The sequence below is a fragment of the Carica papaya genome, chromosome 2, assembly GCF_054855325.1.
Source record: "Carica papaya isolate Zhongbai chromosome 2, ASM5485532v1, whole genome shotgun sequence".
Taxonomy (NCBI): domain Eukaryota; kingdom Viridiplantae; phylum Streptophyta; class Magnoliopsida; order Brassicales; family Caricaceae; genus Carica; species Carica papaya.
This window is the reverse complement of record NC_142310.1, coordinates 5,103,417-5,118,607: the sequence shown is the minus strand read 5'-3', so window position 1 is coordinate 5,118,607 and position 15,191 is coordinate 5,103,417. Positions and strand designations below refer to the sequence as shown.

Below are 15,191 nucleotides of genomic sequence, written 5' to 3'. Positions count from 1 at the left end.
CTCGATTCTTCTTGGGACAAGCATTAAAATTAATTCATAGAATGGGAAATGAGACTCAAATTCGGATTATTATTATTATTATTATTATTATATATATACACACACTATATGTTGGTTATAGACTAGTGGCTAGTAGCTATTAAGCTGCACCATTTCAAGTGATCTGAACTCAACCAATACTCTAGTGGTTTAAAGAAATCAACACGTAGATAGAATTTTTAAGACAATTAATTTTTTCTTTTAAAAAATAGCATATAATATAGTAATTAGATATATATATATATATATATTGGGATATGTATTGATACCGATGGATGCTGCATAATAAACGGGGAGGAGAGAGTACTGTTTGTTTTTTCAACGTTTTCTAAAGAAGGAAAATTGCATGAAACCTCGCTTTTGACTTAACGGGTTATTTTGTTGCAGCTGAGACATTGCAGTATATACAGAGGGAATTTATGTAACCCCCGCCCTGAACAAATCCTTTTCAAGTTTCTTTTTCATGCTTATTTCCTGCTTTCACAGACGTCAGACCTTTTCAATTATATATATGTATATATATCGAGAGAGAGAGAGAGAGAGAAACTGAGCATTAAGCTAACCTGCAAGTAAATGCTTGTATTGATCTTTTGGGATTTTGGCTGTAAAAACGTATATATTTATACGCAGGGTAACAAATACATATTAAATTTTTTTAACCCATAAGTGTTGTTTTTCATGCTTATGTGTGATGCGGTTTTAGAGAGTGAGTTTCGTTCATTTGCTGCATGGGAAGTCACTTATTCCAGATACAAACAAGGGAAACATATCTATATATATATATATATTAAATATTTATATGTAGAGGGAAAGTGTAATGGGATAGCTTAGGTTTGCAGGAAGTGTCTGGTTTTATGTAAGATGATGAGGAAGAGGTATAAAGTGATGATGTTGTGAGAATGACATGGGAATTTAAGGATTTTGGTTCTTAAGGTGTAATTTTTTGACAGACAGAACAGAGCAGAAGGCAGAGATCAGTTGCGTGCACATGGGGGATTTCATGATCATCTGTTACCTTCACTAAATGTTCATTTTAGGGATATATAAAGAGAATTTATGTATTTTTGGGATGTATTACTCTTTTGCACGTAATACACACACACACACACACATATTTATATATTATTTATAACACTGGAAAAAATCACGGGCCATCACAAGATCCAACTATGGCTGAAAATACTTGAAGGCCCGACTGGACGAGTGTGGACACGTTCCATCCCGTACCGGGCCGTTCTGGGCTAATTCTCAATTTTCAACTGCCCCATTTCAATATTAATGATGCATATGATATGATCAGAAACAATTTTTTAAAGGGATATAATCAGAAACGATTATGACGGTGAAATGACGTGTTATTTTTCCTCTTTTTTCTGCGCAGTTTGATGATGATGATAATACAATAGTGGTGCTTTATCGAACTCCAGCAGTTGTTTTCATAGCGAAGAATCAGAGATTTCCGCGAGGAAGAAACCCAGAAACCAATGGCGGGAGCAGATAACGCTGTTGCGGGAATCAAGAAATCAAAATGGTCTCTCAATGGCATGACTGCTCTTGTTACTGGTGGCACTCGTGGAATTGGGTCTGTACATTTCCCCTTTCACTTTCCATCATTTTCTTCCTCGAGAAAATTGCGAACCCATGTCCTATTCCTTTTCAATAATCCATTTTTCTGCAATGTCCAATGATCGATTTTGTGAATTTTATGTGTTTGGTTTGCTTGTTTTTGTGGCTGGTGTAGGCATGCGGTGGTGGAGGAATTGGCGGAGCTTGGAGCGGTTGTTCACACATGTTCGAGGAACCAAGAAGAGCTCACCAAGTGTTTGACAAAATGGCAAGGGAAGGGTTTTGTGGTAACTGGGTCAGTTTGTGATGCATCGAGTAGAGACCAGAGGGAGAAGCTGATTGAGGAAGTGTCTTCTCGTTTCAGTGGCAAGTTGCACATTCTTGTAAGTGACCCACAAAAATGGTCTGTGTGTTGATCATCTGGTTCTGTCTCTCTTCTATTGATGTTGGAATTAGATCATCAGCTGTTGCGCTTATGTTGGATTGATCTTGTAGAATTCACTTGTTGTGCTGCCATAGATTCTGTTCCAGTTATGTTCATTTCCTGTGCGTTTATCAGAAAGTTATGGTGAATAAGAACCAGAAGAACTAGTATTAGTAGTTCTTTTTTATGTTGGTGCTAAAGGGACAAAGAGTAGGCTAAGCATAGCAGAGCCAGCTCCAAGCTATGCCACATAGATCATGGTGAAGGAGCCCGCCGCTCCGGTACATTTGTGTGTTTGCCAGTCTTTCTAGACAAAAACTTGTGTATGTTTCCACGCAATATGTATGCCTATATGGAACACTCGGATCCTTTTCCAAAAGCATCTCTCTAGGTTCCAGTTATCCTTATCCTATGGAAGTCATTCTCCGAAAAGTTCTAAGATTTCAATGGCTCTGCAAAGCTCAGCTTGCACAAATGAAGCATGGCTAATATTGCTAGTCATGCCTGCCAGTTTTCATCCCTGACTATATCCCTGACTAAACCATCTGCCCCTGCCACACCTGGATTACCAAAGACCAACCCTCTGAGCTTATTTTCACCCTGGTTTTGGCAGTTGTCTCATAAACTGTTCAAGAAAACTGTCATTGGGTACTTATTACCATGAAAACTAATGGTTAGTTGAACATCCAATATTAGGTACTGGATGTAAAGAAACACTAGTCTGTTCGTCATATAAAACTCAAATTAATGACTGTTTAACTTGGAAACATCTTAAGAATCATACAAAACAAAAAATCTTCTCCGTGTCTCTGCCAGAAGATATCTTTAGTTACATGGACTTTCGATTTTTATGTGCACCTACGAGCATAGTGTAAATCCACCAGCTGGATTACATACTTATATGCGTCGAAGAAGGTTAAGGAAGAAATGCTTCAAGGCACAAGCAAGCAGTTTAGGTAGGTTTATGGTTTTACTTTTCATTGTGAGATCCTTGAGTGGACAACTTTGTTTAGCTGCTCAAGCTAAACTTCACTTCCACGAAAAGTTGACCCTTCAATATATTTTGATTGTTAACCGGATTGAAGTGAACTTGAACCTTTTGGATTCATTCTGTGAATTAAATTAGTTTATTAGTTCTTGAGGAAGATTTTTAAGAATTAGTATATCTGTATGCTTTATCTAAGATTTGATAACCAGAACTTCCTTTCCAGGTTAACAATGTCGGTACTAATATTAGAAAGCCAACTATTGAGTTCTCTGCTGAGGAATACTCAAAACTCATGAGCACCAACCTAGAATCCATGTATCATACGTGTCAACTTGCACATCCTTTGTTAAAAGCTTCGGGATCAGGAAGCATTGTATTCATTTCTTCTGTTGCCGGTCTTGTGCATGTAGGCAGTGGGTCCATTTATGGGGCTACCAAAGGTGAGTAATTTTTCTGTTCCAGCATTTTGACAAGTCTCATCTAAGAGTGTAACAGGTAGAACATGTTGAAAGATTTTTTGCTTTTTATGTGCTGTTTATAGGTGCAATTAATCAACTAACAAGAAATCTTGCTTGTGAGTGGGCAAACGACAATATTAGGACCAATTGTGTTGCACCATGGTATATCAGAACCTCACTTGCAGAACATGTAAGATTCTTTATCCTGCTCCTGCATGTTTCTTTTTAAACTCTTTTCTAAGGTTGTTAATGGCATCTAAATTATTTTGAATACATATGTGAGTATATCCAGAATATTCTTAGTTCTCTTTTTCAGCATGAAAATTTTAAATAATAAGGTTAATTACAGAAAAGTAGTTGAGGTTTAGGTATAATTACACTAGATCAACACTGTTTGATAACATTCACTCATTTCTCCTCTGTGCAGCTACTTGAGAACAAAGAATTCCTGGACAAGATAGTCTCTCGCACGCCTCTTCAGCGTGTTGGTGAACCAGAGGAAGTCTCGTCACTGGTTGCATTCCTATGCCTTCCTGCTGCAGCATATATAACAGGACAGATTGTTTCTGTTGATGGAGGAATGACTGTGAACGGATTTTCCCCTGATATGAGAATTAACTGAGCCAGATTAACCTTCTTTGTCTTTTGGTGCAAAGGGCAAAAATATCCTGAGCTGTTCACCCGAGCAATTTCTATTTCTTAGTGATACTACTTTTGCAGGATTAATACCAATGTCGGATGAATCCCTTGTGGTTCATTTTCTGTTTTCTTTTCTAAGGAATTCATGCTATGATTTTGAATGAAAACGATTGTTGAATTCGTATAAATTATAGCTGCAGTCTTGACAAGAGAGATTCTCCATGTTTTGGCTCCTTAACTAATTTCCATGGACAATAAACAAAGCATACCAGTGATCAGTCTTGTGATCAACAGGGAGTAAATAAGGTAATATGAGACAGAAGCCGATTCGAGATTTGTGGAATTGATGATCAACGAACTCATCAATATAACTATTAAAATTATAGAAAAAAATTTCTAATTTAACTTTTGTAATTTTTGTCTATTCTGACTTAAAAGTAAAATATATATATATATATATATCAAAAAAGGAAAAAGAAAATTTTGACTTACTGATATCTTTTTATTATTATTATTATTTTTGTTGATGTTTGAATATTATATTGTTTTAAGGAAAGAAGAAAAGAAAAAGAGAGAAAATTTGACGCAAAGAAAACCCACAAGTTAATAAAAGCCGAACCGAAATTCTACTAAACCCGGCCCTTTTAAAACTTAAACCAATCAATGTTACATACACACCTCTCCGATCACCAAACGGTACCGTTTTAAGCCCGGAATGCCCCACCTAAATATCCTTATGAACGACGACGATGAGAGGGATATCTAGATTTGTTTTCAGCGAAAGAACATAAGAGGAGCACGAAGAGAGAGGAGAGTACTAGCGGGTTTGATTATGACGAGATGAAGCGTGGCGTATGGAGTTGTTGATGACAGAAGAGAGATACGAGGCGGAGGCGTGAGGAAGGCGAGATACAGAAATGGGGATCTGATAAAAAGGGAACAGTGGAAAATCGGGAGGAGAAGCTCGTCTTCGGCTATTAAAAAGCAGAAGAGAACGAAGATTTGCTGGGGAGCGAAAGCGGAGAGGCTGAGTGAAAAGAGGAAAAAAAAACAACAGAAAAGCACAGGGCAAGGAGGGAAGCAGTGGTAACAAAGAAAGGAGAAAAAGAACAACCAAAAAAGCAGAGCAAAAGGAAACGTAGCGGAGGAAGAGAGAGGGTTTCTGGAGTTCTGAAAAGGACAAGCCTGGGGGTTGCGACTGCTAGATTCAGCTCAAGTGAGTAAAACCTTCCTTGTTTTTGTAACTTTTCTTTTGGGATGATGTGAATGCTCATTGTGGATGATTTGTGATTCTTTTGAGATGTAGACTTGCCATTGACTGATGAATGAAATTGATGATTTTGGCATGATTTTACGTCTAGTAAATTCCTTAGTTTCTGTTATGATGGCATGATAATTGCTAAATGAGCAGGCATTGTTACTGGATTGAGAAAATGTGGTCTTAGGGATCTAATAGAGATTCTTTTTGCATAAAGTATGTGACTCTAGCACAGTTCCCCCGCTGCTCTCTCTTCCCCCCCTGCTTTCTTGTCACTTGATGTAAGCTTGGCTATAAAATACTTTTTCTTTAATAAGATGTTTTGAAGTTTTGATCATAATTTTAACAGTTAAGTTCCTATAGCTCCCCCGAAGTGTCTGGTCTAATTTGCTAATTCTACTTTTAGATATAAAGGTTATATTATCTATTGAAAAGAAATTTGAGAATTTTTCCATGATCTATTTGATAGAGCGAGTTATATGCTCTGGGCCGAGGACTTCATATGAATTTTATCTAAATATTCATGAAACCCTACCATGTGAATAATTAGGATCAATCAATACATCTTTCAACTTAAAAAAAAAGGACAGATTATCATACCATGGCAGTATGACTGTCTGTTTTTGGATAGTTTGAAAGGCTACGGATTCTTTAATTGTATTTTATAAACAGTTGGCTTGCTGGGTTTATATGTTTATCTTGGGAGTATACATGTCTAGACTTTCTTATGCTATTTAGAATATTAAGAAAAGGACCATGATAGTTTTAAGTTTGATAAGTTTTGCTTTTTCTTTTTATGATTTCACCTACTTACGATAATTATTTTCAATGTAATATGTGAGTTCTTCTGATGGAAATTAGATAATTTGGGTTGATACGCTCCTACTCAGTTTTTGACGGCAAACTTTCCTTCTTCTTTGTTGTTTCCTGTAATTAACGATGCTCTAACATTTAGAAATATGAAGGGTTGAAGACATTTGCAACATGTCATGCATAAGATAATGTGTTGGGTTCCGTTTTGGTAATAAATGACTCCAGGAAAGGATAATATACACTTCTTTTTGTGTTTTAACCTGTGTTGATTTGAATTTTGAATGAATACAAAAAAATCAAGATTAGCTCATGAATAGTTAGTATGCGAATCTATTTAAGGAAACTGTTTTTAGTGTGGAAACTTGTTAGAGCATGCTTGATTTCTGTGCTTGGTTCACATGCCCAAAAACGAAATATGCAAACAAAAATATATACCAATGAAAATGATGCAAATGATTATGATGTTGGATTCTCCTTTAAAAGGAAAGGCTTGGGAAAGCTTATGCAAAGGAGACTACATGAAGAATCAATTAGAATTTAATTTGCCATGTAAAAGCGATGGCTTTTATGTATGATTGGTGCCTGTTGTGGTGCCTGCTGGTGTAATTCCCACCAATAATTCGTCCCTAGGAGGGTATGCCTAGGCGGGGTTGGAACAGGTACCAGCTAAGTAGGGCAGTGTGGCCATAGGCACGGTTGGGTGGCACAACCAGTAAAGCCGTATGGATCAGGGAGTAATTCAGGTCACACTGGCAGTTGGTCTACTGTTATGATGTTCCTTAGCAACACCATTAAATACCAGTCGTACCTCGGGTCTTCTTCGGGAAAAGCATCCTTGGTAGCACTTAACTTCCCTCAGCTAGGAGGGAATGCCTAGCATGGGGGGTTAGCCTTGAACAGTCTGTTAACGTGACAGGCTCTCTTTTTAAACCCGGATTAGAGATAAAAGAAAACCTGGGCCAAAGATATCTCAAAAAAAGAATTTAATGTGCCATATTCCTTTTTGGATGTAAGTTTACTCTTAAAGCTCCATATAGCTTGTAAATATTGTAATTAGTAAATCTTCATTTATTAATGAATGACACAATCCCACACTTGTAGATATATTATTAATGGATCGCACGCAAATGATATTTTAGAGTTTTAATGAATCGAGCATCAGCTAGCAGGTCGACTCACAAATTTTTACATGATTTTAAGAAATCTGTTTTGCAAAAGTTTTACTCAGTCTCACCATTGTGACAAGTATCACTACCTTTATTTGTTTCTTTTTTTGGACATGCAAATTTTACAGCAGACTAGTGCTGCACTTGTGCAGCAAACCCTGATGATCTGTAACACGAGGTGGAGGGGCCCTGGCTACTAGGCCAAGACTGGTACCCTACATGAACAGTTGATTGAATATTTAGACAGTTTATCTTTATGCCGTAGGGTTTGACTACAAGGAAAATAATGCCTTCAACCATTCAAACTATTGGAATACATATATATATTTTTTCTTTCTAGTTGCGGAAGTACTAACGAAAATTGTTGGTTTATGTAGATGTCTAGTGATGCGGAGAAGTGTAATACTGGTGAGACCCAGAATGGCCAGGAAGCTTCTTCCCCATCCCCACCTAGCAACAACCAATTTATGTGGTACAGTTGTTTACTCCAGCAAGCCTCAATTTATGGTATAGCTGCAGGATATTGCATCTCAGCTTCGCTTCTCTCCATCATCAATAAATGGGCTGTCATGAAATTTCCTTATCCTGGGGCACTTACTGCATTACAGTACTTCACAAGTGCAGCTGGAGTTCTCATCTGTGGCTGGTTCAAGTTCATTGAGCACGACTCTCTTGAACTTGTGACAATGTGGCGGTTTCTGCCTGCTGCTATTATATTTTACCTCTCCCTTTTCACCAACAGTGAGCTTCTCCTTCATGCTAATGTTGACACATTCATTGTCTTCCGGTCAGCAGTTCCTATCTTTGTGGCCATAGGTGAGACCCTCTTCTTGCACCAGCCATGGCCATCAGTGAGGACATGGGCTTCACTTGCCACTATCTTTGGAGGAAGTGTGCTTTACGTTGTCACAGATTACCAATTCTCATTCACAGCATATAGCTGGGCTATAGCTTACCTAGTGAGCATGTCCATAGATTTTGTTTATATCAAGCACGTGGTTATGACGATTGGTCTAAATACATGGGGTCTTGTACTTTATAATAATCTCGAGGCTCTGCTGTTGTTTCCTTTGGAGTTACTTATAATGGGGGAGTTGAAGAAGATAAAGCGCGAAATTCATGATGAGTCTGATTGGTATTCATTTGAAGTAGTTTTGCCGGTGGGGTTATCTTGCTTGTTTGGATTGGCAATCTCCTTTTTCGGCTTCTCATGCCGAAGGGCAATTTCTGCAACTGGTTTTACTGTTCTTGGTATAGTGAACAAGCTGTTGACGGTTGTTATTAATTTGGTGATTTGGGACAAGCATTCAACACCTGTAGGGACAGTCGGGCTTTTGGTTTGCATGCTAGGAGGAGTTTTATACCAGCAGTCCGCAAGCAATAAGCCAAAAGCTGTTCAACAAGTTAATGCACAACAGGATGATGAGGAACAGCAGAAGCTACTACTTGAAGTGCAGCAGACTAAAATGCCAACCAAGTTTGAAGAAGAGAAATAAATCACATACATGCAGAATCACTCGATGTCATTGTGTCATTTTTTATTTTTTTTTTCATTCTTGTAGATTGTTGGGATGGCTACTTATCCTGTGAATTGCTTATTAAATTACAAGCAGAAACTTCTGGAGGAAGCACATAGAGTACTCTCTGGAGATCACAAAGTCAAACGGTCTAGAGCACCACTTCGGTAAGCTTCATTTTTTGTTTACATCTATAGACTGTGATTTTCCCCATCTCAGAAAGCGGTGACGGTGAAATCTCTACATTCTTTTGTCTGTACATTTTGTTGGTTAAACAGTTGGTATAAATATGAAATTCTAGCTCAACAACATATTGGAGATGCCAAACTTAAATGCATCCGACAAAAGATTAGGTTCATTTACGACACATCTGAAAGGTAATCTGCCTTTGGCCTGATAATATTGTGATTTACAGGAAGGATGACAGTCCAAGAATGAGAGAAATCGTAAATTCTTATGTATTGATGTTTTTATTACTCGTGTCTTCAACACATTCTCTAATAATGGTTTATGGGTTTCTGCTAATTTCTTCTGTTCGGCTTAATTGTGAAAATCGTTTCGTCTCTTTTTCAACTTTTTGAATAATTAAATTCTTAATTTGAATAAATAAACTTTAACCATCTTGTTCGGTTGTGACTTCTCTACCTTTTCACACGATGTAATTATATTAATTTAATTTTCATTTAATTTTTTTTAAAAAAATTTAATATCCATGATTATTATGTTATTTAAAAACTCACTGGCGGTGAAACTGTCAATAATTTATTTATTAAATATTATATAAATAAGTTAAATATATAAGTAGAGTGGAGATTGATTTGTTAATTTTTTTTTTTTTTTTTTAAAAATTATTTTATATTTAATATTATAATATGTTATGATTTATTTAAAATTTTAATATATAAAAATAATTTTTAAAGATATTAAATAAAATTAATGCGATAATATAAATAATAATTATTTATTTATTTAATATAATAATTGTTGATTTGAATATAAAAATTAGAATGTGAATATTATTATTATTATTTATAAACTTTTATTTGGATTCAAGTACTGTGATTATGAGTTATAAAAATGATAGGTAATTTATTTTTTATCTTCACTCATACATTCTATGCATCTTCCACTAAAAGTTAAAATATCATAATTTTTTACTGTTATATGTGTTTTATTCAAATAATATTTATATTATTTTTCTAATAACTAAAAAATCTATATTTTCTTTATATTATTAAAATTTAGGTCTTTATGTTTTCTTTGCGCGCATTTGGTGCTAGTAGTGTCTCTACGACTGATATGAGACAGTGGAAAATTTTCTGCATATTCCGGAACTATGATTTATTGCATGGACCAGTTGTTTGTGTGTGTTTACTTTACACAAAAAAGAGCATAGCCGCAGTGAGCAGGAGAGACCTGGAAAACAATGGCGGGACCGAAGCGCGTCATACCAAACTCATGAACCCGAGATGGTGTCTCAGTAGCAAGACTGCTCTTGTCTCCGGCGGCATTGGGTCATGACTCAGTCAGGTTTCTTGTAATACACAGAATTAATTTTAAAAATTTTAAATTAATGTATAAAATATAATTTTTTAAATTTATAAATGTTTATTTAATGTAAAAATTAAAAAAAAATAGATAGATGATATAATTGAAAATAATTTTGGAAAAAATAGAAAAAATTTAGATTCGATAGATATTTTTTTTAAAAAAAATCAGAAACTGTGGTCAAAACGCAGTTTATGAAAAATGTGCCACGTAGCACACCTCAGTCAGCAGCTCCGACGAACTGGAGCGTGCCGCGTGGCAAAGCACGCTGACTCGGTGCAACGTGGGAAACTACAGTAATCTGCGTACTCGCGATCAGACGGTTCAGATTTGTTTCTGCGCGCGTTGACGATCTGGATCTGTTCCCTCTTTAAACGTGATCGTATGGTCCAAATTAAATTGCGATGAACAGTACAGATTTATTTTTTCTTTAAACGCGATCAGACGGTAGAGATTAAATGCGATGTACGGTACAGATTAAAGGGAGATTTATATAAATATCTCACTTCACACCGAACTCTAACCCTAACCGCCAGCCCCCCATCGGAGAAGAAGAACCAATCGCCGGGAAAGGGAGCCGACCGCCACCCGCCGCCGTGCTGGAGCCACCTCCAACCGCCAAAAAAGGTAAAAAAAAATTCATTCGCTTGAAATTTAATTTTGAATACCCCCATTGCCAAATCAGAGCAAAAAGACCGACGGATGAGTTGGAAATCAGGGGTAAAACTCGGTGGTGCCGCTGCAGGAAAAACCAAAAACTGCCTCTGATGAGACTCTTCCCGATTCCCGTTTTGTGCAATTTTTTTATCATTGTAGTCACCATTCTATTTCTCACAGGTTAACCGAAGAAAAATGTCCAACTGCAAAGGTGAGCCGGCAGAACTGCCATACCGAAAAACCCCACCGCCAGTAAGTTTCTATTTTTTAATTTTTTTGGGCCAACTGTGGTCCCTTAACGTGTTTTCTCGCATGGATGAGTATAAAATCGGCCGAAAATGACCAGTTCGAAATAAACCACCGTCGCAGGCAAAGGTGCCGTTGCCGGAGCATGGTGGTGTCGTCGTGCCGAAATTTTGAAATTGGCCGAAAAAGGATTTTAACACTGATTTTGAGTTTTTTGGGGTATTTTTAGGTACTTGAAGCGTGTTTTAATCTCCGAAGGAAAATTTAAGGAACCCGGGGACCGCCAGTAGACGCAGCTGAGAGTTTAGTGTTTCGAATACCGATTTGGGTAAAAATCTCTTACCTTATTCCTTATTATGAAATTAAAATTTAATTATAAATAACACGACATTTTATGTAATTTAGAAATCCTCGATAATTAATTATTGGTTACTAATAGAGCCGGAACTGGTTATTTATTACTGTTTGTCATATTTTAACTGATTGATTAATTTTACAGTTTCAAACGCATAATAATACATTGTAGTTGGTATGATAATTTAATTGTGTTTCATTGATGCATGCATTGCTTGTTTGGCGTGATTTATAATTAAATTGTGAAACTAAAAATTAAATGTAAACGGAAAATTGTTTGATTAAGTGAATGAATGAATGATAACCTTACTGGATATTACAGGAGATGGTGGATGGACCGGATGCATAGGGAATTTTACCGTGAACGTTGCCTCATACTGGATGGGGTATCGAAGATTGGCATTTTAGTTCTCAAACCAGACGGGATATGAGGACGGCCCGTTTCACCCTCATACTGGACAGGATATTGAAATATGGTATTTTTAGCACTCATACCGGACACGGTATAAGGACGGTCGGTTAGTTGACAATGTTAAATAAGGATTCACGCGTAGTGGAGACATACTTATGGATCCCCACTAATATCAATAGGCAGATAAAAATGGAAAGTTGTTGTTCTAATTAATTGAATATGAAATTATGACATTTTTTGTGTTATTGTCTCTATAGGTCAGTTTTAAAAATTTTGATACGTTAAGTGTACAATAAATAATTTTATTTATAATAAATAAATTTACGTACATTAAGAGCTCAATTAGTTGTTTTCATAATTTTTACCAACTTTCATTTCTGTATCGATAAGTAGTGTGACATTAGTGTAACTCACTCTTTCATTAACCATTTCAGATAAAAAGAATCAAGATCAAGATCTCGATTTAAAAAGAGGGTTGCGAATAGGATGTCCAGTTGTTTATTTTCCATTTATTTCTTTGATTTTTTGTTGTTTTTTTAGAAAGAATATTTCCGTAACTCTATTAGATATTTTGAATTATTATGTAAGAAATATAAACCATAATGCTATTATTTTACTTCCCCATTCAATTTATAATTTATTTCTTTTAAAATTTTCTGATCGTTACATTTCTCCTCTCACTTTCTCTTATTTTCTTTCTCAGAGAAACTTGCAGACCAAATCAGATTTTCTTTTTCATATGTGTAACTTTAAATTGTTCCGCGTAGTGTCTTAGCTGATTTTGGATAATACCCATTTGCTTAAATAACAGTTTGGCGTGATCCCTGTAGAGGTCAGAGGAAGAAGTTGATGGATGGAGTAGCTTCTGGGTCCAATGGCAGGTTGAAGGTATTTGTTAGTGCCCCATAAAATGGTGTATTATATTGCTATTCAGATTAGATTCCCAATCTTTGAAGTAGTGGAATTGATCTCTGGGAATTGACTTGTTGGGGTCCAATTTTTTGGTTGCAGAGTTGTGGAATTTGAGTTGTTGGCCTAATGTCAGTTAATTCAGTACTATTCAAGCTGATTAGTGAATCATAGGTCTCCCCAGGAGACCCTTCACTTAAAAGAGTTTTTTTTTTTTTTACATGTTTCCTTTTTTTCCCCAAAAAATTATGGATAATGCTGAAGAATACTCAAAAGCCATTTCGGGCCAGCTTAGAATCCATGTAATTACAGATGCCAGCTTGCCCATCCTTTATTAGAAGCTTCAATATCTGCAGCATTGTGTTCATTTCCTGTGTTGCCAGTCTTGTGCATATAAACAGTGGGTTCGTCCATGGATCTACTACAGTCTTCAGGTGAGTGATTTCTCTGTTATAGTGTGCCTTCAGCTTAAAGTATCATCTACTAATTTACCAGTTAGAAGATGTTCAAAGATTTTCTTGTTTTGTACATTCTGTTCTAAGGTGCAATTGTTCAACTCAGAAACAATCTTTTGGAGCAAGAATGTTGCACCGTGGTATATCAGAACCTAATAATCTATAAGACCATTTTATTTATTTTATTAACCTGAACATGTTTTCCAAAATATTCTGGATCCGCTTTTGAAGGAAAAACTGTTGATTATCATGCCTACTAGACCAGATCATCTTGGTTTCAACTGTCATTAGCATGTTCTATGTCCAGTGAGGATGGCGTCCTCAGAAGTTGTCCGTTTGGATTGGTTAAATAATTTTCTGCTTTAAGCTCATGGAGTTTAAATTCCTATAACTTAGAAAACTGTTTGATACCTTATTATTTTTCTGATTTTAAAAGCCAAATAAGCTGTACAATGTTTGCTTTTAAGCTGAAAAATTGTCCAAACTGATAGACATTCATGAATTTACACTTCATTGTATGAGGTTGAAACATTACAATGATCAACAAATATCCAACACAGTGACACCGAACACCAGTCAACACTTTTCTTTACTTATTTGCCTCAGGTTTGTAAATTTATAAAGAATTTCATACTGCTCTTACGATTCATATGATTAGATAATGATAAAGAAATAACAGGAGGTCTTAGTAGTAAGTAGCAGCCTTACATGATTGAATATTTCAAGAATTGACCCAAAATGGAATCATCAATATCCCCACCACAACCATCGCAAAAATCATTCGAAGTTACTATTTTTGCCTCGCTCCAAATGCATAATACATGAGTGTTAGTTACTATTTTGCCTCAGTGCTTCACAAATCCAGGTTCTATAATTATTATACCAAATAAATTTAGAGTAAATTACAACTTTACTCTGACATCTCCTCTATTCAGGTGCTTGATGACACAGAATTCATCAACAAGTCACTCTCCAGCGTGTTAGCGAACTAGAGGAAAGCTCGCCACCGGTTGCCTTTCTGATGCTTCGTACATCATCGCCTCCTGACAGTAGGAGGAGTAATTGAGCAGATAATTAATCTGTTGCCTCCTAGTGCAATATCCTGAACCGTTCATAAGATGCAGATGTATTTCCCTGTGTTCTATAATCTCCCATTGCCTTGAGAGAATTTTGGCTACGGTGGTGCTCATATTTTAGAGACATAAGAAATTATCTTGTACGATAGGTAGAGCAAAGCTGGTCTTATATCTTTACTAATAAACAATTTTAATTTATAAAATTTTATCAGATAATTAGGATTTGTTATAATTATTAATATAAATTTAATACATACCTGTTACACAAATATAATTTACTTAAAAATAGTCCAACGTTCCTTAATTTTCCTTTGTTATTTAATTATGTTGTTATTTTTATAATCAGTCGAGTATTTAAATTTTAAAATTAATTCAAGTCAAAGAAATTTAGATACTACTACTTCATCAAATTGAATGGCATTTTTGTAAATGTTGCATATGACGTGTCAGAATAATGCGCGTTTGACAGCTAAAAGTACACATGGCAGTTAATTATTGGCCTTCTTTTTTGCTTTTTTTTTTACAAAGAAGTACCATGATTTATGTTAATAAAATATTTTATATATATTTAAAAAAATCCTACAAAGACGGCTATTCCGTCTCCTGTTTGGAGTCTCTTCCTTAAAACCGCTTTGCCGTTTTTTATTTTGACAAAAAAAAAAAAAA

At 35.8% G+C, this 15,191-nt stretch overlaps 2 protein-coding genes and 1 long non-coding RNA gene across 4 annotated transcripts; all 3 read left to right on the top strand.

The window, feature by feature from the left end:
- The first annotated feature begins 1,381 nt into the window (after positions 1-1,381).
- LOC110819349 (NAD(P)-binding Rossmann-fold superfamily protein) lies at positions 1,382-4,336 on the top strand. The gene is made up of 5 exons (XM_022048509.2): positions 1,382-1,621; positions 1,781-1,988; positions 3,241-3,457; positions 3,559-3,665; positions 3,903-4,336. Exons 1-5 carry the CDS (start codon positions 1,524-1,526, stop codon positions 4,095-4,097), a joined length of 825 nt encoding a protein of 274 aa, XP_021904201.1. The 5' UTR covers positions 1,382-1,523; the 3' UTR covers positions 4,098-4,336.
- A 491-nt stretch (positions 4,337-4,827) lies between these two features.
- On the top strand, positions 4,828-9,327 carry GONST3 (golgi nucleotide sugar transporter 3). Of its 2 annotated transcripts, XR_002540648.2 has the most exons (3): positions 4,828-5,330; positions 7,729-9,035; positions 9,147-9,327. XR_002540648.2 is itself a non-coding variant. In XM_022048520.2 (2 exons), the coding sequence occupies exon 2, from the start codon at positions 7,729-7,731 to the stop codon at positions 8,845-8,847; it is 1,119 nt and encodes a 372-aa protein (XP_021904212.1). In that variant the 5' UTR covers positions 4,828-5,330; the 3' UTR covers positions 8,848-9,327. The 2 variants fall into 2 exon arrangements, 1 of the variants encoding a protein (XP_021904212.1); XM_022048520.2 differs by having other exon boundaries at positions 7,729-9,327.
- Positions 9,328-11,964: 2,637 nt separating this feature from the next.
- On the top strand, positions 11,965-14,713 carry LOC148268691 (uncharacterized). Its single transcript, XR_015816707.1, has 3 exons — positions 11,965-12,973; positions 13,097-13,428; positions 14,385-14,713. It is a non-coding gene; the product is annotated as an uncharacterized LOC148268691 (long non-coding RNA).
- Positions 14,714-15,191: the final 478 nt, after the last annotated feature.

What these genes read in the sequence shown, in the direction of transcription:
- LOC110819349 (XM_022048509.2), top strand. Translation starts at nt 1,524, where the DNA reads ATGGCGGGAGCAGATAACGCTGTTGCGGGAATCAAGAAATCAAAATGG. An exon ending in GGTGGCACTCGTGGAATTGG is followed by an intron (nt 1,622 to 1,780) that starts GTCTGTACATTT and finishes TGGCTGGTGTAG; the next exon opens with GCATGCGGTGGTGGAGGAAT. An exon ending in GTGGCAAGTTGCACATTCTT is followed by an intron (nt 1,989 to 3,240) that starts GTAAGTGACCCA and finishes CTTCCTTTCCAG; the next exon opens with GTTAACAATGTCGGTACTAA.
- GONST3 (XM_022048520.2), top strand. Translation starts at nt 7,729, where the DNA reads ATGTCTAGTGATGCGGAGAAGTGTAATACTGGTGAGACCCAGAATGGC.